General features: G+C 35.9%; 1 protein-coding gene across 6 annotated transcripts in view; it reads left to right on the top strand.

Moving 5' to 3' along the window:
• NAALADL2 (N-acetylated alpha-linked acidic dipeptidase like 2) overlaps positions 1-26731 on the top strand; it is a 1624416-nt gene that overhangs the window by 899463 nt on the left and 698222 nt on the right. For all 6 annotated transcript variants that reach the window (XM_044938294.2, XM_044938269.2, XM_025283251.3 and 3 more), the window contains one exon: positions 17648-17767. In XM_044938294.2, the coding sequence (XP_044794229.1) occupies positions 17648-17767 (120 nt within the window). The remainder of the gene's footprint in view (positions 1-17647; positions 17768-26731) is intronic.

Here is a 26731-nt window from a genome sequence, read left to right as displayed (position 1 = left end):
TGGTGGGCTGCCATCTATGGGGTTGCACAGAGTCAGACACAACTGAAGTGCCTTAGCAGCAGCAGCAGTTTCTTTTATGGGCAAATTTTCCATATCTATGTAAAAGTCTCATTTTAATAAACACATTTAGTTTCTTTATAAAGCTATAAATTTCTTCTATAGATTTTGTGTGAATAAAATGATGTTTCTGCTAATTATTGACACAGCTTTTTAAGATTCTAATTTATGATTAAGTCAGAATAAGATGATTAATTTAAATCATTTAGAGTTACATTGCATAAATATAGGCTTGTTTCTAAACTTTTGTTAATTTATGGGGAGAGGCAGTTAACTGATCCTTCAGCACTGTTTTTGTTCTGTGTTTTAACATCGTTGACATCTAGCATATCTACTACACATAACCAGCACCATCTTGGAAGTCTTTTTATTAATTAAAAGTTAATGTAATATTCAGTGTAATATTTCTAGTGTAGGACTCATGGTTTGATTTGATTACTATACCCTATTTCTGATAGACAATAATAGAAATGTACTTACATATTAGTAGAAATAGAAGGAGGCTGCTAGCTTTCTTTCTTTGGTTCAGAAACTTCAGTCTTAAGTTGAGATTCTAAAGTTAACGCACAGATTTTCTCTCAGACTCCCAAACCTGTGTAAGTGAAAGTCACTCAGTTGTGTCAGACTCTTTGCAACTCCATGGGCTATACAGTCCATGGAATTCTCCAGGCCAGAATACTTGAGTGGTTAGCCTTTCCCTTCTCCAGAGGATCTTCCCAACCCAGGGATTGAACCCAGGTCTCCCACATTATGGGCGGGTTCTTTACCACCGAGCTACAAGAAAAGCCCAAAATTCCAGGCTCCTACTTATTCCAGTTGATTAAAGTATATCAAAGTCATCTCCTTCCCTAAACAAAGCACATCGCAAACACAGAACAACAATAAAATCCCAGAAGATTGAAAAGGTCCTTGGAATCACCCCCATTTATTTTCTTTTCAATTTCCTCTGGCAAACATTCATTATTCCTTGACTGAGCTGATAGGTAAAAGTCAAGAAACTATAACTTGTATCTCTGTTGTCTCTGTATGGATGTCTCTAATAATCCTCTGGACACACTGAATTGTTTTTTGTATTCCTATGTAATCATATCTCTGATTATTATACATTTATCGTATCAATTATGTGTTTAAATTTTCTGTTTCATATTTTAAAAAATCAAAGTGTACTATAGAATCGTGGAGGTACTTAACTGTTTGTGAAGTGACAAGTCATAGAACCCTACGCTCTTGGTGGGACTGTAAATTGGTATAGCCACTATTTAAAACAGTATGTAGGTTCTTCAGGAAAACTAAAAATAGAGCTACCATGCTGCTGCTAAGTCGCTTCAGTCATGTCCGACTCTGTGCGACCCCAGAGATAACAGCCCACCAGGCTCCCCTGTCCCCAGGATTCTCCAGGCAAGAACACTGGAGTGGGTTGCCATTTCCTTCTCCAAAGCATGAAAGTGAAAAGTGAAAGTGAAGTCGCTCAGTCATGTCCGACTCTTAGTGACCCCATGGACTGCAGCCTACCAGGCTCCTCCATCCATGGGATTTTCCAGGCAAGAGTACTGGAGTGGGGTGCCATTGCCTTCTCCAAGAGCTACCATATGACCAAGCAATTCCACTTCTGAGTATATATTCGAAGAAAATAAAAACACTAACTTGAAAATATATACCCACCCCAGTGTTCATAGAGATGGTATTTTACACATACACACAAACACATAGACAGTGGTATGTTACTCAGCCATAAAAAATGAAATTTTGCCACTTGAGACAACATGGGTGGACCTGGACAGTATTAGGCTTAGCGAAATGTCAGAAACAGAAAGACAAATACATTATTTTATCACTTATGTGTGGAATATAAAAAATAAAATGAATAATATAACAAAACAGAAAAAAACTCATAAATGTTGAGAACAAACTAGTGGTTACTAGTTGGAAGAGGGAAAGGAAAGGGAAAAATAGGGGATTAATAAGTATAAACTACTATGTATAAAATAAATAAGCTACAAAGATGTACAGCATAGGAAATATAGCCAATATTTTATAATGACTTTAAATGATGTATAATCTATAAAAATATTGAATCACTATGTTGTACACCTGAAACTAATATAATATTAACAATTATACTTGAATTTTTTAAGAAACTAGCATTTTTAATAAAGAAATATTGGAAAATTAAAAATATGACTATTAAAAAGGAGAAATAAAGTTAGCTATAAATGTAGAAATGTATTCTATCTTTGAAATATTGGGCCTAGATACGAAGAAATAATATTAAAAGAACTAAAATGCAATTATGGATAAAACAAATACCTTGTATTTGAAGAACATATTTAAGAAGTTAACTGCAAATTAGATGAAGATGTTGGTATTAAGAATTTTTTAGAATTATTTTACCAATTCAAATCTGTTATACTAAGTACATAATAATTTAAATATTTATATACATAATAAAGAATACACCCCTCTGGTGGCTCAAATGATAAAGAATCCACCTGAAATGCGGAAGGCCCAGGTTAGATCCTTGGGTTAGAAAGATCCCCTGGAGAAAGAAATGGCTACCCAATCCACTATTCTTGCCTGGATAATTCTAGAGAGAAGCCTGGTGGGCTACAGTTTATGGGGGGGGTCACAAAGAGTCAGATACGACTGAGCAACTAACCACTTCACTTCATGTTAATATTGATTTGTTGAATTCACACTGTATCACTATGTTAGTATTATAATTTTCAAAAGCAATTTCTAGGTGACTATATTATATGCATACGTAATGCTTGCATATATTTTATATACATGTTTTAGACAGATGTATTAGTGAAACTCATATATTCTAGTTAATAGGATACTGGTGAATTTTCCATGTTTCTTCAGGATATTTCCTAATTCAAATTAAGCTTGAGAGGTTGCTGCTGATGATACAGGCATACATACTTTTTGATTTTGAGTACATTGTGTTTGCATGAATTTCTATCAGGCAGAGCCATTATCAAGTTCTTAAATTATTCTAGTCTGACTGCCAGCCAAGCTTCTCACTACTTTTGCTTTTGACAAGGTTATTTGTAGAAGAGGCGTACCCTTTTTCTTTGAAGAGATGTCATGTTCATTCATCATATGACTGTTTTGTATAAGCTTCCAATTTTTGCTTTCTGGTAACAGTCTAAACAGCATTTGTGATATCTGAGATCTACTTTGAAAACCTACTTAGTGTCAGCATGATGGATGGTGTACTTTGCAACTTCTTTGTAATTCATTGTGCACCAGAAAGGTGACATTGTTTACCCCATCATAATGACAGGTGGGTCAGTAAAATGGTTCTAAGGAGAGTTGCCCTGTCAGATGCAAAATATATATTAAAATGGATACATAAATAATTTAGCATGAGTGAGGTTAGTTACTGTGGAAAATTCTTAAAGAGATGGGAATACCAGACCACCTGCCCTGCCTCCTGAGAAATCTGTATGTAGGTCAAGAAGGAACAGTTAGAGCTGGACATGGAACAACAGAGTGGTTCCAAATAGGAAAAGGAGTACATCAAGGCTGTATATTATCACCCTGCCTATTTAACTTATATGCAGAGTACATCATGAAAAATGCCAGGCTGGATGAAGCACAAGCTGGAATCAGGACTGCTGGGAAAAATATCAATAGCCTCAGATATGCAGATGGCACTACCCTTATGGCAGAAAGTGGAGAACTAAAAAGCCTCTTGATGAAAGTGAAAGAGAAGAGGGGAAAACATTGGCTTAAAACTCAACATTCAGAAAACTAATTATGGCATTTGGACCCATCACTTTATGTCAAATAGATGGGGAAACCATGGAAACAGTGAGAGACTTTATTTGGGGGGCTCCAAAATCACTGCAGATGGTGACTACTGCCATGACCTTGGAAGAAAGGCTATGATCAACCTAGACAGCATATTAAAAAGCAGAGACATTACTTTACCAACAAAGATCTGTCTAGTCAAAGCTATGGTTTTTCCAGTAGTCATGTATGGATATGAGAGTTGGACTATAGAGACAGCTGTGTGCCGAAGAATTGATGCTTTTGAGCTGTGGTGTTGGAGAAGACTCTTGAGAGTCCCTTGGACTGCAAAGATATCCAATCAGTCCATCCTAAAGGAGATCAGTCTTCAATATTCATTGGAAGGGCTGATGCTAAAGCTGAAACTGCAATACTTTGGCCACCTGATGTGAAGAACCAACTCATTTGAAAAGACCCTGATGCTGGGAAAGACTGAAGGTGGGAGGAGAAGGGTTGGATGAGATGGTTGGATGGCATCACCAACAAGATGGACATGAGTTTGGGCAAGCTCCATGAGTTGGTGATGGACAGGGAAGCCTGGTGTGCTCCCTCCATAGGTTTGCATAAAGTCAGACACATCTAAGTGACTGAACTTAACTGAACTGAGATTAGTTTCAGGGAGTAATAGTGATTTATATTTTTATTAATGGGAAGTATCAGCTGTAATATCATCATAATGGTAAGACACTGATAGTGCTGACAATGTCTAGTCAGTTTTATAAATAGTATATATGGCTTTATATAATTTCCATGCAATTGTTTCTTTTGTCCTTTGTGAACCCCATACAGATACAGAAAAACAATGGGAAAAATTAATATTTATTTAATAAAAGTTGGTCACATTGGGTCTACCATGTTCTTATTTTGAATAAAGGATTTGTTTTTAATCCAATACGCTTTATGAATTTTTGAGTTTTCTTTCTGTTAAGCATTATTTTGCATTTGAAAGAAAAGCCAAGTTATGCAATTCTATGAAGAAACATTTTCAACAACTCATTTACTGTGCATGCAATATTGTTACCAACACACTTAACACTATCCCATTCCTCAGAAAGCATAGTTCACTAGCCCAGACTAGCAACTTTCCATATTATCTGCATACCCATTGTTTGGTTACTTCAATTCTCTAAGCTTCAAGGTCCTCATCTGTAAAAGAGGAATAATTATAGTACCTCAAGTGATTGCTGTGGGCAAGAAATGATAGAAACCATATAAATGGTCTGCTACTTAGAAGTACTCAATAAATGTTACCTATTGCTGTGATTAGTAGTTGATAAAAGGAGACACCTTCAAATGGGAGAAATTAAGAAAATAGTAGAACTATACATCATAAAATTTGGAGTACAAATTTTTAACATATTGTGTGAATATAATTTTCCTATCTTCTATTTAACAAAACAAATATTAGTAAGGGAGGAAAATGCCTTAAGCATGAATACATAGTAAAATATATATAATCCCTGACTATATTTTTTCTTTTAAAACTGAAAGCTCTAATAAAAGAAATATTTCATTTTTGAATGCAGAATGACAAATCATGTCAATTTGGGACTGAAGAGAGTTCCTTGTCTTTGTTTTGTAAAATATCAAGACCTAGTGTATTAACACATGATATCTGAAAACTACATCGAATATTTTGTCAAAAAATCTGAAGAGAGAAAATAATAACTGGCATGGAATCCTTGGATAACTTGTAGTCAGATGTCTATTTTCTCATGGCTGGGAAAACTTTGTCTTCTTCTTTTATTTTTAATGTTATCAAACAAAGGCAAACTCAACAGTGTTATGGCAGAAGGAAAAGCTATATGCATTTACCACTGAATTCTTTTTGTTACAGATAAAAATATCAGAAAGCTAACAGAACAGACTGAAATTATATTGTTTTTCTGGGTGTGAAAATGAATCTATACTCTCACAAACAGAAATGTGAGCTTGGAGCAGTTTTTCAATATTGAAAAGGATTTTGCATTTTATTTGTCCCCCCTCTTTTTTCTCTTGTGGAATCCATCTTTTGGTCAACAGTGCACAACAGTGTGAAATGAATGGTTTTGAACACAGTTATATATAAGCGATTCACTTTTTGAACGCTGTAGAAAATCCCTTGGTTTAATATGATCTTCTGTTTCTGATTTCATGTGGAGAAGGTGATGGCACCCCACCCCAATACTCTTGCCTGGCAAATCCCATGGACGGAGGAGCCTGGTAGGCTGAGGTCCATACGGTCGCGAAGAGTTGGACGCGACTGAGCTACTTCGCTTTCACTTTTCACTCTCACACATTGGAGAAGGAAATGGCAACCCACTCCAGTGTTCTTGCCTGGAGAATGCCAGGGACGAGGGAGCCTGGTGGGCTGCCGTCTATGGGGTCACACAGAGTCGGACACAACTGAAGTGACTTAGCAGCAGTGAAGTAACGAAGTTAGCAGAAGAATTTCATAATTGGCTGATTTTTTCCCCAAATTAATCCATGTAGTTAGTTTTCACATATTTAAGGTATATATTATTCCTGGATTTAAAATTTAGATAGAAACATTTACAAATGAAGAAGTGATCTATCATAACATAGCATCCATAGTTAAATATTTGTTAGGGAGATTGCATCTTATTCCCAGGAAACATCAAAAGCTTACTTTATGAAATAAAAGTTTACAGCAAAGATAGCTGATTTTTCCTAAACAGTTAAAGTACACTGGACTATTTTTCTCCATCTTCATTAGAAGAAATGTGGCGTTTTGACTCAGAAGGTGTTTGCCTACAGATTGCTAATTTGACCAGTTATTTCTAAAGATTTTGCATCACCATAACTATATGATAGAACATTCTAGGTTAGAATTATTAGTTTTAATATGAATATGCTTATTTAACTTATATGCTGAGTACATCATGAGAAACGCTGGGCTGGAAGAAGCACAAGCTGGAATCAAGATTACGGAGAGAAATATCAAGAACCTCAGAGATGCAGATAACACCACCCTTATGGCAGAAAGTGAAGAACTAAAGAGCCTCTTGATGAAAGTGAAAGAGGAGAGTGAAAAAGTTGGCTTAAAGCTCAACATTCAGAAAACTAAGATCATGACATCCGGTCCCATCACTTCATGGCAAATAGATGGGTAAAGAGTAACTGATTTTATTTTTCTGGGCTTCAAAATCACTGCAGACGGTGATTGCAGCTATGATATTAAAAGACACTTACTCCTTGGAAGGAAAGTTATGACCAACCTAGACAGCATATTAAAAAGCAGAGACATTACTTTGTCAACAAAGGTCTGTCTAGTCAAGGCTATGCTTTTTCCAGTGGTCATGTATGGATGTGAGAGTTGGACTATAAAGAAAGCTGAGCACCGAAGAATTGATGCTTTTGAACTGTGGTGTTGGAGAAGACTCTTGGGAATCCCTTGGACTGCAAGAAGATCCATCCTAAAGGAGATCAGTCCTGGGTGTTCATTGGAAGGACTGATGTTGAAGCTGAAACTCCAATACTTTGGCCACCGGATGCGAAGAGTCGACTCATTTGAAAAGACCCTGATGCTGGGAAACATTGAGGGCAGGAGTAGAAGGGGATGACAGAGGATGAGATGGTTGGATGGCATCACCAACTCAATGGACATGGGTTTGGGTGGACTCAGAGTTGGTGATGGACAGGGAGTTCTGGCGTGCTGTGGTTCATGGGGCTTCAAAGAGTCGGACACGACTGAGAGACTGAACTGAACTGAATATGATTTTAAGCATACCACTTATAATGTTGTGATAAAGTAACTTTCTTTGCAGATTTAATTTATAGTTTAATTTCCATAAAATGCCAGTAAACGGTTTACAAATAAGGTTTACCTTATTTCATTGGATGCTGCAAATTTAGTCTTTTCAGAACTAGAGAGATCTGTGTTAAGGTCAAGCCTTAGATTTATGCACTATTTCAGTACACTAATATAAATAATTCTAAAGGAAGCAGAATTCTATCTCAAAAATGGTCTCCAGAAGGAATTCTCTTGAATGAATTTTCAACTCTTTCGATACTCTTACTTTAAGATATTGAGTATCATTTATTAAATAAAGTACCCTTTGCTTATTAATCTGTTTTTCATTATATTTTATTTTGATACTGGAACATAAACTAATATAGACTTTAGCCTGCTGGCTACATACTGAGTGCCTTTTTACGCCGATCACAGGGGCAAAATGATATATAAGAATCTTTGGACACTGTCCACATGTAACTGACAGTCTAATAGGGGAAACTGGCAGTTACTACTACTACTACTAAGTCACTTCAGTCGTGTCCAACTCTGTGTGACCCCATAGACAACAGCCCACCAGGCTCCCCTGTCCCTGTGATTCTCCAAGCAAGAACACTGGAGTGGGTTGCCATTTCCTTCTCCAATGCATGAAAGTGAAAAGTGAAAGTGAAATCGCTCAGTCGTATCCGACTCCCAGAGACCTCATGGACCGCAGCCGACCAGGCTCCTCCATCCATGGGACTTTCCAGGCAAAAGTACTGGAGTGGGGTGCCATTGCCTTCTCCAAAACTAGCAGTTAGGTAAGCAATTATACAAGTTCATGGTGCCAATCTGCTATTAACTTTAGCGTATTACCTAAATATTTTAGACTCTTGTTTCCTCATATATATAGTGGGCAGAACTCTGTACTAAACATGAATGTTCTGAAGATACTGAAAGCAACAGATAATCTCCGTGGTTAAATGTGCTGTTGCTGCTGACTCAATGGACATATGTTTGAGTAAACTCTAGGGGATAGTGAAGGACAGGGAAGCCTGGTGCGCTACAGTCCTGTCGGATATGACTGAGACACTGAACAATAAATCTAGTATACATTCTTACCCAAATTTACATTATTTTGCTTGTTGACTATGAAGACTATCAACTTAAATATGGAAATGTAATCCTAACAGAATATTGTTTTACTTGAGTTAAATTTCCATGTTACTTTAACTTAATTTTCTCTCCTTTACATCAGTTCAGTCACTCAGTCGTGTCTGACTTTGTGAACCCATGTACTGCAACACGACAGGCTTCCCAGGCTTCCATCACCAAATCCTGGAGCTTACTCAAACTCATGTCCATTGAGTTGGTGATGCCATTCAACCATCTCATCCTCTGTTGTCCCCTTCTCCTCCTGCCTTTGATCTTTCCCAGCATCAGGGTCTTTTCAAATGAGTCGACTCTTCGCATCCGGTGGCCAAAGTATTGGAGTTTCAGCTTCAACATCAGTCCTTCCAATGAATATTCAGGACTCATTTTCTTTAGGATGGACTGGTTGAATCTCCTTACAGTCCAAGGGACTCTCAACAGTCTTCTCCAACACCACAGTTCAAAAGCATTGATTCTTCGGAGCTCAGCTTACTTTATAGACCAACTCTCACATTTATACATAACTACTGGAAAAACCATAGTTTGGCTAGATGGACCTTTGTTGCCAAAATAATGTCTCTGCTTTTTAATATGCTATCTAGGTTAGTCATAGCTTTTCTTCCAAGTAACAAGCATCTTTTAATTTCATGACTGCAGTCACCATCTGCAGTGATTTGGGAGCCCCCCAAAATGAAGTCTCTCAATGTTTCCATTGTTTCCCCATCTATTTGCCATGAAGTGATGGGACTGGATGCTATGATCTTAGTTTTCTGAATGTTGAGTTTTAAGCCAACATTTTCACTCTGCTCTTTCACTTTCAGCAAGAGGTTCTGTAGTTCTTCTTCGCTTTTTGCCATAAGAGTGGTATCATCTGCATATCTGAGGTTCTTGATATTTCCCCCAGCAATCTTGATTCCAGCTTGTGCTCCTTTAGGTAGATATGCATTATATATCAGACGAATGGATTATGTGTTCCAGGCTTCATGCTGAATGTGTTAGTTTAGCACACAAGCTGGTGTCTCTTCTTATTGGTTGGGAGTCCATTTTAACTGATTAGGTCTACAGCTATCCAAACTAGTAAATATTTTAAATACATGTTATTTAAATTATTAAGACCTAGTTCATATTAAAAACTAAATATTTATATAGCTGCATGCTGATTCCAACCCCATCTTAATTGGTCTCTATTAGCTAGAATAATATTTAGAGGCATTTGAAAGGGTGATGATTGATTAGTGATGTCTGCCACACCACAAGGGTGGGAGGAAGCAGCATTGGATTTCATGTTTTAAATGTGATTTTCAGAATAAGATCTATGATGGAAAACCCTTTAGTTTGCTTGAAAAAGGAGAGCTAATAAAATGTTAACAATCTTTGAATTCTGAACTCTTCATTATTCAGTTGAGTTCAGTCACTCAGTTGTATCCTACTCTGCGACCCCATGGTCTGCAGCACGCCAGGCCTCTTTGTCCATTGACAGCTCTCAGAGTTTACTCAGACTCATGTCCATTGAGTCGGTGATGCCATCCAACCATCTCATCCTCTGTCATCCCATTCTCCTTTTGCCTTCAGTCTTTCCCAGCATCAGGGTCTTTTCAAATGAGTCAGTTCTTCGCATCAGGTGACCAAAGTATTCGAGTTTCAGCTTCAACATCAGGCCTTCCAATGAATATTGAGGACTGATCTCCTTTAGGATGGACTGGTTGGATCTCCTTGCAGTCCAAGGGACTCTCAAGAGTCTTCTCCAACACCACAGTACAAAAGCATCAATTCTTCGGCACTCAACTTTCTGTATAGTCTAACTCTCACATCCATACATGACTACTGGAAAAACCATAGCTTTGACTAGGCAGGCCTTTGTTGGCAAAGTCAAGTCTCTGCTTTTTAATATGTTGTCTAGGTTGGTGATAACTTTCCTTCCAAGGAGTAAGCATCCTTAAGTTTCATGGCTGTAGTCACCATTTGCAGTGATTTGGAGCCCCCAAAAATAACATCTGTCACTGTTTCCACTGTCTCCCCATCTATTTGCCATGAAGTGATGGAGCCAGATGCCATGATCTTAGTTTTCTGAATGTTGAGCTTTAAGCCAACTTTTTCACTCTCCTCTTTCACTTTCACCAAGAGGCTCTTTAATTCTGAGCTTTCTGCCATATGGGTGGTGTCATCTGCATATCTGAGGTTATTGATATTTCTCCTGGCAATCTTGATTCCAGCTTATGCTTCCTCCAGCCCAGCATTTCTCATGATGTACTTTGCATATAAGTTAAATAAGCAGGGTAACAATATACAGCCTTGACGTACTCCTTTCCCAATTTGGAACCAGTCTGTTGTTCCATGTCCAGTTCTAACTGTTGCTTCCTTACCTGCATACAGATTTCTGAAGAGGCAGGTTTTGTGGTCTGGTATTCCCATCTCTTTAAGAATTTTCTACGGTTGTGGTGATCCACAGTGAAAGGCTTTGGCATAGTCAGTAAAGCAGAAGTAGATGTTTTTCTGGAACTCTCTTGCTTTTTCCATGATCCAATGGAAATTGGCAATTTGATCTCTGATTGTTCTGCCTTGTCTAAATCCAGCTTGAACATCTGGAAGTTCACAGTTCACGTACTGTTAAATCCTGGCTTGAAGAATTTTGAGCATTACTTTACTAGTGTATTTTTTTTACTAGCTATTTTTTGTTTTAGAAAGGATAACAGTAAACAGGGAAGATGATTTTGATTTTATGTTTTTAATAAGCATAAGCACTTTAATTCGAAGAATATGCAAAAGCTAGATTATGTAAGATAGTAGTAAATTTCTAAAGTAAATCTTGTATTTAGATGAATAGTACTTCTGATAACCCTGTATTTTGTCAGGATGAGAACTGCTTGGGTTTACCATTTCTGACTTTGAGTAGAAAATTACTGTTTTAGTTAAAGCAGGCTTTTCAAATATTCTGTACATTCAGAATCTCTCTTAGAGTATAACTAGGAGGATTCAAAGTGATTGATTTGGTTGAAAATGTCAATTCTGAAACGTTCAAGGCATACATAATTTCATAAGCATGAATAAATTTTGCCACCACAGGTAGAAAGAGAAACATGGCACTGGATTGTTCCTCAAAGTGGAGCCCAGGCCTCAGCAGGTGGCGCACCCCAGACACACTTCTCTGACCTTGCTGCTTTCTGTTGTTCTGTTTATTTTATTCAGTTGATTACAGACTATACCAAGTCTATGCATTTCTCTTGTTCATTCTCTTCTGTTGCTTCCTCTCAGAATAATCTTCCCATTTTCCATACAACATTTTATGTTATAGAATGTCACTTTTTAATGTTTTGATTTTTAGGCATTTCTCATTATTTTAAGCATTGCTCATTATCTTCTAATTGCATATTTTACAATGAATGGAAGATAATTGTATTTTAATATTCATTTCTAAATTGTTCTATCCTTTTAGCTGTTTTTTTATGTGACCCACTACTATTTTAATTCTAATACTTTTTTCTTTTTTAACAATATATATATATTTTTCTATTTCAATTGTTTTTTTAAATTTCTTTGTTCAAAAATTAACATATAAAATTTAAATAAAAGTTAATGTGTAGACTTTTTAACATTTCTTTCTGGTTTAAAAAAACAGATATTTCTGTCTTATTTTGCAACTCTGATTTACACTTTCCTATGCATCAGGGGAAAACTGATGCATATAAAGTGAATAGTTCAACAAGCACCTAGGTTCCTATTCACTTGGCATTTCCCAAAGACTACTCAGAGGTGATTTAATCCTGGTGTTTGAATGTAAACTTAGTACCCCAGCTGGGTAAATGAACAATTTTCTAGTGTGACAGAATACATACAATAAGAAGAGGTTCACTGTAGCAACAAGAATTGTTGGGAAAAAATGGCTTGGCATTGTATCATATTGCTGCATATAGATTTGTCTGAGAAAAATTCAGTGCTTTCTTGCAGCTGTGATTTGGAGGTAAATAGGAAAGACTTTCAGAAAGGACCTGGTTCAGAAGCATCCAGTAACAGCAATAGGTAATTTATATTATCACCTGTCAGGTTGTCAGAGCATTGAGACTTCTTTAATTATTGGCTTTTAATGCATAGCCTCAAAGTACATAAGCCACATAAATTATTAAAATGATGCCTGTGCTGGGGAATATTTTTGTGGGGGAAAAACCCTCATATATGTTAAAGTGCTTAATCATTGATATTATATGTACTATTTATAGAAGATGAGCTGAAGATTTCTTTAATTGAAATCACTGTTGTTTATGCAGCTATTGCTACTTTCTAATAACATAAATGCCTTTTTCAGACTTGTATTTTACTAGCTTTATGGTATGTACAAAATCAAAGTTATAGTCTGGCTACACTATCTCAGACCAGTATAGTCCACCCCCCAACTTCTAAATATGAAAATATATTCATTAACATAACCAATTGAATAATCCCTGTTTAAATCTGCTATCAGTGAATCATAATTAGTAGAGAGCTTGCAAAGTTGAAATGGAAAAATGAATTCTCATTTTTGCATTGTAATCATTAATGTTATGTGATCATTTAATTTTGCTTTAAAATTGTGAATCAATAATTGTTTATATGGTAATGGTATCAGCAAACTAAAAAGTCAAGTTAATAAGACGTTTTATTAGGAGCAAAATTATGATCAAGAACCACTGTAACAGAAGTAATTTTAACAATTAAATTTTCTTGGCAATTATATTTGAAAGTACCATAACTTAACTTTTAGGAGATACTGTAATTACTTCAATTCAAGATAGATAGGCTGATAGTGTATGTTGGACACCTGGATGAAAATAGGTGTGTGATGGGCCCTTTACTGAGGAAATCACACTGTAATTGATATTGAAACTATTAGACATATGTATGTATAAAGATACAAGTCTTAAAAGAGGAAGAAATAAATCACTATGGGGATCAAAAGTAGATAAGTTCACATAAAATTGGCTATCAGAGAGCTACACTTCATCAAGTAGCTAATATTTGAAATGGATTTTAAAATATTAGTAAATTTTTCTACAGGTGCTAATGAATGTAATGGCAAAGGAAATATTTCATGCCACAGATGTTTCCTTAAATAGATTTACCCGTCTCTTGTTGGTGTAGGCATATTCTTCAAATGAGCCTTCTGTGGAGGGACTTTGTGTACAACTGACTGAATATGTTAGCACCAGATGAGAAGGATGGGAAGTTAGACATCTAAATTCTTCATCTCCATTCTTTCATTATTTATCACAACTAATTTTTGTTAATTAAGACCTCGACATAGATATGCTATATTTTGAAGCAGCAACTTTTGTATTATAATTTAATCATTGGAAAACATCAGTTCAGTTTGGTAGCTCAGTCATGCCCAAATTTTTGAGACCCCATGAACTGCAGCACATCAGATCACCTTGTCCATCACCAACTCCCAGAGCTTGCTCAAACTCATATCCATTGAATCAGTGACATCATCCAACCATCTCATCCTCTGCTGTGCCCTTCTCCTCCTGCTTTCAATCTTTCTCAGTATCAAGGTCTTTTCCTATGAGTCAGTTCTTCACAACAGGTGGCCAAAGTATTGGAGTTTTAACTTCAACACCAGTCTTTCCAATGAACACCCAGGACTAATTTCCTTTAGGATGGACTCGTTGGATCTCCTTGCAGTCCAAGGGACTCTCAAGAGTCTTCTCCAAAACCACAGTTCATAAGCATCAGTTCTACAGCACTCAGCTTTCTTTATGATCCAATTCTCACATTCATACATGATTATTGGAAAAACTGTAGCTTTGACTCGACAGACCTTTGTCAGCAAAGTAACATCTCTGCTTTTTAATACGCTGTCTAGGTTGATCATAGCTTTTTCAAAGAGCTCTTCAAGGAGCAAGTGTCTTTTATTTAATGGTAGCAGTCACCACCTGCAGTGATTTTGGAGTCCAAGAATATAAATCCTGCCACTATTTCCATTGTTTCCCCATCTATTTGCCATGAAGTGATGGGACAGGATGCTGTAACCTTAGTTTTCTGAATGTTGAGTTTTAAGTCAGCTTTTTCACTCTCCTCTTTCATTATCATCAAGAGGCTCTTCAGTTCCTCTTTGCTTTCTGCTGTAAGGATGGTGTCATCTGCATATCTGAGGTTATTGATATTTCTCCTGGCAATCTTGATCCCATCTTGTGCTTCATCCAGCCCAGCATTTCGCATGATGTAATATGCATTTAAGTTAAATAAGCAAGGTGACGATGTATAGCCTTGATGTACTCTTTTCCCAATTTGCAACCAGTTTGTTGTTCCATGTCCATTTCTAACTGCTGCCTCTTGACCCACATACAGATTTCTCAGCAGGCAGGTAAGGTGTTCTGGTATTCCCATCTCTTTAAGAATTTTCCAAGGTTTGTGGTGATCTACACAGTCAAAAGATTTGGCATAGTCAATAAAGCAGAGGTAGATATTTTTCTGGAATCTCTTGCTTTTTCGATGATCCAATGGATGATGGCAATTTGATCTCTAACTTTTCTAAATCCAGCTTGAACCTCTGGAAGTTCTTGATTCATGTTCTGTTGAAACCTGGCTTCGAGAATTTTGAGCATTACTTTACTAGCGTGTGAGATGAGTGCAATTGTGCAGTAGTGTGAAAGTGCTGCACTCAATATGCCAGCAAATTTGGAAAACTCAGCAGTGGCCATAGGACTGGAAAAGGTCAGTTTTCATACCAATCCCAAAGAAAGGCAATGGCAAAGAATGCTCAAACTACCTCACAATTGCACTCATCTCACATGCTAGTAAAGTAATGCTCAAAATTCTCCAAGCCAGGCTTCAGCAATACGTGAACCGTGAACTTCCAGATGTTAAAGTTGGTTTTAGAAAAGGTGGAGAAACTAGAGATCAAATTGCCAACATCCACTGGAACATGAAAAAAGCAAGAGAGTTCCAGAAAAACATCTATTTCTGCTTTATTGACTATGCCAAAGCCTTTGACTGTGTGGATCACAATAAACTGTGGAAAATTCTGAAAAAGATGGGAATACCAGACCACCTGACCTGCCTCTTGAGAAACCTATATGCAGTTCAGGAAGCAACAATTAGAACTGGACATGGAACAACAGACTGGTTCCAAATAGGAAAAGGAGTACATCAAGGCTGTATATTGTCACCCTGCTTATTTAACTTCTATGCAGAGTACATCATGAGAAATGCTGAGCTGGAAGAAGTACAAGCTGGAATCAAAACTGCTGGGAGAAATATCAATAACCTCAGATATGCAGATGACACCACCCTATGGCAGAAGGTGAAGAGGAACTAAAAAGCTTCTTGATGAAAGTGAAAGGGGAGAGTGAAAAAGTTGGCTTAAAGCTCAACATTCAGAAAACGATCATGGCATCTGGTCCCATCACTTCATGGGAAATAGATGGGGAAACAGTAGAAACAATGTCAGACTTTATTTTTCTGGGCTCCAAAATCACTGCAGATGGTGACTGCAGCCATGAAATTAAAAGACGCTTACTCCTTGGAAGAAAAGCTATGACCAACCTAGATAGCATATTGAAAAGCAGAGACATTACTTTGCCAACAAAGGTCCGTCTAGTCGAGGCTATGGTTTTTCCAGTGGTCATGTATGGATGTGAGAGTTGGATTCTGAAAAAGCTGAGCACCGAAGAATTGATGGTTTTGAACTATGGTGTTGGAGAAGACTTTTGAGAGTCCCTTGGACTGCAAGAAGATCCAACCTGTCCTTTCTGAAGAAGATCAGCCCTGGGATTTCTTTGGAAGAAATGATGCTAAAGCTGTAACTCCACTTCTTTGGCCACCTCATGAGAAGAGTTGACTTACTGGAAAAGACTCTGATGCTGGGAGGGATTGGGGGCAGGAGGAGAAGGGGACGACAGAGGATGAGATGGCTGGATGGCATCACTGACTCGATGGATGTGAGTCTGAGTGAATTCCGGGAGTTGGTGATGGACAGGGAGGCCTGGTGTGCTGCGATTCATGGGGTTGCAAAGAGTCAGACATGATTGAGTGACTGAACTGAACTGAACTTCTTTGGGATTGGAATGAAAACTGACCTTTTCCAGTCCTGTGGCCACTGCTGAGTTTTCCAAATTTGCTGGCATAGTGAGTGCAGCACAATATGGAAAGCATAACAACTTTATTTGAATTAGAATTTACAGAAAGTTAAGCTGAAAGGAATCATCTTGGCTACAGGTAAAATCTGAATCGAACACTCAGGGCAGTACTTTTCCTGTGGGGAAGGAAATAACCACATCGGTGGATTCCCATTAAATGTTCTTGGAAGGCAACAAGTTATATGTCAATGAAAGAGACTTTAAAAATGAGAAATATTGATATAAAATATAACTCTAGGGGGCTAATGGGAAAGGTGACAGAAATAGTTGTTTGTGGGCATATTCTGAAGTTTTGGATATCATAGTAGTACGTGTGGCTGTACAGGTTGTATCCTACATAACCCGGAGGGTTCTCATTCACAGCTGGATTATGTGCACATCCTGAACAACTGGGCATCATGAACTTTGTACTTAATTTGGATAACATAGAGAATCTTTGAGTTGTTTTCACATCTCAGAATGGCATGATTATTCTTGAACCTTAAGGAAATGATTTTTGCAGTTTTCTGATTCAAATTCCAGAAATATGAGTGTAGACTATATCAAACTTCATGGTCTTTTAGAGACATAAACTGAATTTGTAACTTTTCCAGAAGCATGAGGAAAAAAACAAATATGACTCTAAACCTTTTTCTCCAGTGACCTCTCAAAGAAGAATTGTTGTACCCTGATAGAACCAGAAAGGTCATGATTGGGACATATAAGAGAGATTAGTTCTCCTTTAATATTTCAAATTACTATGAATTTATTATACTAAATGGACAAATTGCCCTAATTCTCCTGACAGGGCTTTATTTTTCTTTGTCTTTTCTTTCAGGCTGAAGTCATTGATGTGAGTTATGGAAATGCAGATGACTTAAAGCGGATTAAAAAAATGAAAAATGTCACAAATCAGATTGCACTCTTGAAATTAGGAAAATTGCCACTACTTTATAAGGTTAGTCCAGTGTCCATCATTTGGTTGTGGGGTGAATATTTTGTTTAGTTGTGGTTACATGTGTATCTGGGAACATGAAGAGAGAGAGTGTATGTATGTATGTGTGTGTGAGTGAGAGTGTGGAGAGAGAGAGAGAAAGAGGCATAATGTGTCACAGGAAGATGACTTTTCCAAAATGGAAAATTTCATATTAAAGTCTTTAAGACTTTAATATGAAAGGTGCTTGTGGGACCTTCATAAAATTGGCATTCCCTTTATAACATCTATCTGGAATGGTAAAAGGAGAACCACAGTGTCCTCTTCTTATGACATCTGTGAAACTTCTAATCTGTTATCTAATTACCATGTGCTTTATGTTACACTAGTATCTCGCAGATTTTCCTCAGTGATTAATTTTGCCGACTGTATAACTTCATAGTTACTGGCTGTGCCCAGAAATTTAATTAAAGTATAATATACTAGGAAGAGGCAGAGTTTTGATTTATTTTATTTAAATAGAAGTTTATTAACACTCATCCACTAGATGCATTTACATAATTAAAGCAGTTCAATATAAGTATCTCATAATGAGCCATCACAATAGAGAGTCACTACTGCTCTTCCTTAGTTCATTTTCTTTTCCTATTAAAAAAGAATGGTCAGTGTAGTTCTGTCACTGGAATGCTCTGGTTCTGAATATATATTGGATTTCACCTCATTCAAAACTATATGAGCTTTGCTAACTCCTAAGAGCAAAAAAGTTTCCAGAACTCTGTTGGTACACTCTGTAAGGACACAAGAACACATTCTGTGCCTGTTTTTTTTTAAATTATCTTCCAAGGATGCCCTTATATTTAAATCAATGTCTGATAATAGATATCAGGCCAGAATTTTAAGATAGTCTTGAAAATATACATTGATAACATTGATACTAGTATTTTGTAGGATAATTTGTCAGTATGTATTGAAGGCCTTAAAGTAATCACATTTTGACCCAATAATTCCATTTCAATCAATATATTCTAAGGGGGGAAAACAGGTATGATAAAAACATGATGGCCAATGATGTGAGAAAATATTTGAAATGATATGTGCATCTAGTTTCAGTTTCCCATGTGGCTCAGTGGTAAAGAATCCTCCTGCTACTGTAGGAGACACCAGAGAAATGAGTTCAATCCCTGGATTGGGAAGATCCCCTGGAATAGGAAATAGCATTCCACTCCAGTAGTCTTACCTGGAAAATTCCATGGACAGAGGAGCCTGGTGGTCTACAGTCCATGGGGCAGCAAAGAGTTGGACACAACAGAGCACACAGACATACATCCAGTTTAGCATTGAAAATCGTGCTATACTGGTACAGCTGAATACTGTACAATAATTGCAACATAAAACATATTTAAAATATGTGAAAATCCTCATATGTCAAATAAATTATAAAGAGGACATTTATAATAATTATAGAATATTATTATTGTTACTTCTAAAAGTAACATTGTTAGAAATGTGGCATAAATATTTTTCTAAGCATTTTTAATGTATTTTCACATTAATCTACAATCACTGTAGTGTTGAGGTATGGATTATTATCTTCAATTTATAGATAAGTATCACAAAAGCATAAGGAAAGAAATAAGATAGAGTCCACTCCTCCCACAACAGTGTAAATCTGGTAGAGGGGTAAGAACATGAAATTTTAAATCAAGGATAGTTTTGATCATGGTATAAGACTAGATATTCTAATTACTTAAGACAAGTGATTCAAATTGCTTAGAGGACATTTTATTAGCAATAATCAGAAGAAGTCTTCCTCTAAATTTTTGGGGGAGAATGTTCCTTTTTGGATGTTTAAAGTACAGTGGAAAAAAAATAAGAGTATCCACTTATCCACAGGGGATAAATTTCAAGACCCCCATGAATGCTTGAAACCACAAATAGCACCAAACCGTACATATATTATGGTTTTCTCTATACATACATACCTATGATATAATTTAATTTATAATTAGGCACGGTAAGAGATTAATAACAATAATGAATAATAGAGCAGCTATAACAATATGCTGTAATAAAAATTATGTGAGTGTAATATCTCCACAGTCACCCTGATCATCTAGACGGCTGCATAGTGACTATCAGGCAGGAGAGCATACACAGTGTAGATATGCTGCACAATGGGACCATTTACATCCTGGCTGGAGGGAGTGGGACAGCCTGAGATGTCATCAGGCTACTCAGAACAGCACATAATTTAAAACTTAGGAATAATATTTTTAGAATTTTCCATTTAGTATACTTTGAATTGTCTTTGACCCTGAGTATCTGAAACCTCCAAAAGTAAAACTATGAATAACGGGGAACCACTGTAACACTGTTTTGGGTATATTATATGAATCCTGCTTGTTCAAACTAATAGTGATATAGATGACTAAAATGTTGTTTGTGGTGGGGCCAATTATTTAAATTGGGTTGATGGGATTGCTGATGATTTCTACTTCTTTATATTTTTCTGAAGATTTTGTATACATTTTATAAGAAAAAAGTCTAAAAATTCATGTTAAGGCATTTAATTTTTTTTTCTAACAATGTTTATAAGCCAAACTCTCAAAATCCTTACCAGTAGATAATGGATTAAAACAGCCAATTTCTTTTTATTTGACTGCTCCAGAGAATATTTACATTATACAACCATTAGACAAGTTTCATAAAGTAGTGAAATAGTGGTTTATCTAAAATAGGACAGAGTTATTAAGAACCTGGTACATTTTCCCTGGTCATCCTCCTTACAGGCCTATGAAAAGATTTAACAGAGAGGTCTATGCAATATTCTGCTCCAAACAATGTCTTGTGACAAGCTTGGCATTTTCTTCTAGGCAAAGAAGATAGAGCATCCTTTCTTTAATGTTTCAAATTCTATTCTAGGCAACTTTGTTTTTTGTAATTGTCACAGAGATTATACAATCACTGATACCATATCTGTTCATATACATTCCCACTGTAAAGAAAAAAGAAAGCATGGAGTAGACAAAGTTATATAGCATGATTAGAGCTGAACTTGCTTCACCTGTCCATCAAATATATTCTGAGGTTAAAATTGAAAAGATAGGTAATACAGCAATACGGCTGGGTTGAAAAAAAGAGAGAGGACCAATTGACTTATATGTGACTTACAACTGTTAATCATGATTCTAAATGAGCGTCTGGACTGGGAACATGGGACTGACTGAGTAAAGAGAAAAGTTAATCATATTTTAACTGTGGAGTAGTATCTATATCATAGTTCAAAAATGAATCTAAGAGGGAATCTCTGCATCTGAGATGGAAAGGGCAAAGGGGAAGCATAATTGTGATATTATCTCCTAAAATGAGTAGAAAATAATCTACAGCCAAGAAAGAACAGATCTCATTAGTTTATATCATAAATTATATATATGTGTTAATTTAGTCTCTGCTGCTGCTGCCGCTGCTAAGTCACTTCAATCGTGTCTGACTCTGTGCGACCCCATAGACGGCAGCCCACAAGGCTCCCCATCCCTGGGATTCTCCAGGCAAGAACACTGGAATGGGTTGCCATTTCCTTCTCCAATGCATGAAAGTGAAAAGTGAAAGTGAAGTCGCTCAGTCACGTCTGACTCTTCGCGACCCCATGGACTGCAGCCTACTAGGCTCCTCCGTCCATGGGACTTCCCAGGCATGAGTACTGGAATAGGGTGCCATTGCCTTCTCCAATTTAGTCTCTAGAAAGGGATTGATGAGAAAATCCCCGTAATTGTTACAGGAATCATAAAAGGTAGCTGGCTTCTAGCTTTGTGCCTTGATGTCTGCTCTTAGTTGCTTCAGGAAAGGGTCAAGCAAGTTCCTCAGAACTAGCTTGTGCTAGTTTCTTTATGCTTAAACCTTAGAGGAAAGGCTTTAGGTTTCTTTGAACTTACTATTTATAGCAGTTTGTAAGAGCGTGCTTTAATTCTTTAAGCTGTAAGACAAAATACTCTCTTATATATCATAATGGATTCACTTAGATTTCTCTCAGTGACAATCTGAGATATAGTACAGCAGATTCTAAAACCCTTGCAAATTCCTAAATTCTAAATAGCTCTTGAGTATGAAATTTATTTTATAAAATATAATAAAAAGCTATTGGCTTTCCTTTAATCATTTTTCTGAAAAATCAATAGTAAAAAAAAAAAATTATTGTGTATTTCATGGCAACTAGAAATCAAGAAAATCCCTCAGAAATGTGGAAGTTGGGCCATTGTCTGGGTCCACACCACATTTAAGCCCCAAGTCTTATAGGAGTCAAATTTGCATATGGTAAAATTACAAATGTATAAATATCTTATGCCTTCTGTTCATAGTGGAGTTACAAAAAATATTCATAAATGCTGTTGCTATTTTTTTTAATAAATGGAGTCACAGAGTATAATCTTAGTATTCACAGTTAGATAGTAAAATACTAGCAAATATTAGCTGGTTTTTATATTTTTTATATATTTTTATCCTTATAATCACAATTTTAATGTTTTAGAAATCCAAATGATTTTGTAACTTCCTACAAATGAAAGTTTCCTATCTATTCATCAGATGAGACTTATATTTTAATATCAGTTGTACATTGTTTGGCCAGTGTGTAAGTTAACCAACTGCCATTCAACTCCATAAAGCATGCTTAAAGACTTGGGCCTTTTGGAAGAGCTGGTAAAGAAATGAGGACTAGAAAGCAGTTGTTATGTGTTGATATTTTCAAACAGATTGTTTCCAACAGCTTAAGAAAAAGTAAACTTCATACTATTTGAATTTCAAACACAACTTCATCCACAAAATAAGTAAATTTAAAACATTGAGTTAGGGGTTTAGTGAAGAAATCTCTATATTTGGTGATTTACCAATCAGTACTCAATAAATGGACAATAAGGTCATTAAGAAATTCTCTAGTTTAGGTAAGATAAGTGTGGAGAAAGAGTGTATTTTGTAAACTAACCTCACATAAAGTGTTTGCATGCTTTTCATATTTGCTTAACTATAAGTTTCATTTACCCCAGTCTCCTATTTTTTTCTGATGACATTTATTCAATCCCTAGGATAACTGTATTCAAAAGAATTAATTTTGTTTATTTCAGTTAATAGAGAACAGCATTTACTCTATGTGGTAGAAGTTTAAGATGGTACTTCTAAAATTTATTTTTTTATATGCCAAAGTTAAATATGATGTGTTTATCTAATAATTAGCATCACAATATGTGGTACCTAGTATGATAGTACAACAAGGTACATAGAAAAGGAACTCAATATTTTTTTAAGCTAAAACATTCATTGTGTGTGTGTGTGTGTGTATGCATGGTATATGTATGTGTACACTGGTACAGACTTAAGTGTCATGTGACAGTGAGGCTGGAAGGATACGAAAGAAGAAAAAGACTCCTTCCTTATTGAAACTTTTGACACATTATAACTTTCCCTGCTATTGATGAAGCTAGCAGATTTATTTACATGACAGTCTCTGAATATTTCAGATAAAAAACCAAACATTTAATTCATTGTCACTTCATGATATTTTATGTATGCTTTTGTATATGGAAGCACACTTCATTTTTAAGGCAATTTTTTAAGGCGTTTCATGAACAAAAAAAAAGTGAACACTATCTTGGTACTTATAAAGGGTAAGTTTGTTCACTGGCCGATTTAATGAGGTATTTCATACCCTGTTCTCAGAAGTAATTGCAAAAGACCAATATTCCGTATTTTATAACTGCAAGAAGTCTAGAGGCTCCATTGGTCACGGAAAACATGGTCAGGACTAGAACACAAAATCAGAAAACAATGATTTAAAGCATTTAAAAGCCAAATGTGCTTTTATTTTTTAAACCAGAACACTTTCCATTTTCCACTGACTGACTTTAGTTATTTTTCTAAATGACTTAGACTAAATATTATCATATCTACAAAAGGTAGTTTCCATTGAAATACAACTTCAATCATAAGTTATAATGAAAAAACTAGACTGAGTGTTATTCTGCTATTTAGCAATTTGACTTTCAGTTCAGTTCAGTAGCTCAGTCGACCCCATGGACTCCGACCCCATGGACTGCAGCATGCGGGCCACTGAGAACAAGAATACTTAATCCTGAATGCTTCCAGCCTTATTCCTAATATTAAAATTTTTTTGTGGCTTAAAACAAATAAAGGTATATCTGCAAGTCTTGAGTCTGTTCTAAATGAATCCCATAATTTAGAAGTCATGCCTGTATTTTACCTACATGATCATATAATTTAATTTTACTAACCATTTTAATATTGTGAAATCATAACAAGTGACATTATTTATTAGAAAGATTGAGTTTTGCATGTATCTTTTTGTAATATGTTAAGTGTAAATCACCCCCGTGCATTCTTGTAAGTTTGGTAGCAAAAAAAGACTGAGTATTTTGTTTGTCTTAAATGTTATAAACTAAAAAAGGCATAAATCAAGAAAGAAGCCAGAGAGAAAGGAAGGAAGGAAAGATAGGAAGAAAGAAAGAAAATGGCAGTTGATCCCCTTTAATTAACTCCTTGGGCTTCCCAGGTGGCTCAGTGGTAAAGAATCTGCCTGTCAATGCGGGAGACATAGGAGATGTGGGTTCAGTCGCTGGGTCTGGAAGATCCCCTGGTGGAGGAAATGCCAGCCCACTCCAGTCTTCTAGCCTGGAGAATCCCATGGATAGAGGAGCCTGGTGGGCTACAGTCCATGGGGTCACAAAGAGTCGGACACAACTGAAGTGACTAAAGACTGAACACAGCAAGGCACAGTTAACTACCTAAAACTATTCATGTTTCAGAAATGTTTTTTATATATATATATATATATATATATATATACACACCCACACATACACACATTATGTATCACTCTAAAGTCTGAAAGTATAAGTTTTAGACATATTTTAATTTTTGAGAACTTATTTGACACACCAGTGTAGATCTCTCGACGACGACGACGTCTGGCTTTGAGGTAATCCTGAGCTATCCTTTCACGTTCCAGTTTTTCCCTCTCTCTGTCTGGTTGACAGTTTTTACTTTTTTCCTACTGTAGATGGGTTTCCCAGTCTTTACAGCATTTTGTCTTCTGTATTCACCAGGTGATTTGTTTTGAATAGTGAAGCACAGAATAGTGAAGTGAAGTCGCTCAGTCATGTCCAACTCTTTGCGACCCCATGGACTGTTGCCTACCAGTCTCCTCTGTCCATGGGATTTTCCAGGCAATAGTACTGGAGTGGATTGCCATTTCCTTCTCCAGCAGATCTTCCCCACCCAGGGATTGAACCCGGTCTCCTGCATTATAGACAGAGGCTTTACCATCTGAGCCACCAGGGAAGTCAGCATGGCAGGATGCAAAAATATAAGAGACAAAAAAAAAAAAAAAAAAAGAACAGACTAGCTTAATTTCTAGCTCTTCTGTTTGATGTCTGTGTGACTTTGGAGTATTATCTAAATCCTCAGGGTTTTTTTTTTTTTTTTAATTCACAAAGTGGTGATAAAAGTAATCCCAACTTGCATGGTTATATGAATATTGAATCTTAAAATGCATGCATGATTTTTAATAAATACTAGTTATTCTTAGTAAGCCCTTAAAATCTGAGTAAAATTCTAAAGAGAAAGAATATGAATTGAATAATGGGGAATGAGAGCTCTCTCAAACATGCAAAACTGAACTGAATATAATAATATACTTAAGATAAATCAGTTACAGAAATAGTCTTTTAAGATTGCACTTCTTGCATTAACAGTAAAAAATTATGCTGATACCATGTAGCATCTCAAACCATAAAAACAAATAAAATAAAGTTGTCTCTAAAGATTTTTGTGGAATAAGACAGGTATAAATAAGCAGAAAAATAAATGTTAAAAGTAAATATAATTAGACTATTAAGGATGAATATAAACAATAACCTAACAGGGTAGTAAATGCTTTTGATTTTTATATTCTTCAATATGCATTTTAATGCATAATTTTTTTGGTCAGGTAATAGAATTATATAATATTAAAAAATAATATAGTTTTAGGAATTGAAACTGTATTACTATTATAGAGTAGTTGTATAAACATCTAATACAAATTTTAAACTTTGAGAATTGAGGTATCGTATATGATTCAAGAGTATCATGAAATCGCCTCTATATCATAAGGCTGTTGTCAAAATTAAATTATGCATGTAAGTACTTAACACAATGCCAAGAATATACTAAACACTCATTAATAGAAAGTTAATATTTTGTTTAATCACATCAAAATGTTTATTAAATACTACATTTTATAGTTGAATTCCATTTTTCTTATTGGTCACCATTCTGTGTGGTCAAAAATTTAAGACCTTATCATTTGCTCAATGGTTTAATCCCAGCCTTGTTTGTTTAAAGCTCAGTACTTCAATAAAGGGCTTAGATTATTTCAGGAATGATTATGATGTTGAAACTTTAGCTTAAGATTTTCTCATGTATTTGCTTTTAGAGTATCCAACTCTTAGCGACCCCATGGACTGCAGCCCACCAGGCTCCTCTGTCCAAGGGATTTTCCAGGCAGGAGTACTGGAGTGGGGTGCCATTGCCTTCTCCAAAAACTGACATGGAAATTTTGCATAGTTTTTTCACTTTTGTGTTGATATTTCATAGAAGTCATGGATATTAACAAATTGTTTTAATTATAAAATATATAGATAAATCCTTTGCTCCGCATTAACAAAGTTTAAAAATAAAAAACACTACATAACTATTAATCACTGTATGACTCTAAGTTCTTTCCTTTTGCTTTTTTTTTTTTCTCATTCATTTTCTTATGGTAAAAAAAATTCCTACCTTGCTCAGGAATACATTGGTTCTGAGCAGCAACTTGTATTTTACTAATTTGTTGTTGCTGTGAGATATGTGAAGACAGACTTAAATTACTTCTGTAAGAAAATAGCATTGAAAAATATTAATAATTGGGGAAAAAAGTACCTCTTCCTAAAATTTATTTAG

The sequence above is a fragment of the Bubalus bubalis genome, chromosome 1 (assembly GCF_019923935.1).
Source record: "Bubalus bubalis isolate 160015118507 breed Murrah chromosome 1, NDDB_SH_1, whole genome shotgun sequence".
NCBI classification, from domain to species: Eukaryota; Metazoa; Chordata; class Mammalia; order Artiodactyla; family Bovidae; genus Bubalus; species Bubalus bubalis.
This window is presented reverse-complemented; position numbering and strand designations above follow the sequence as displayed.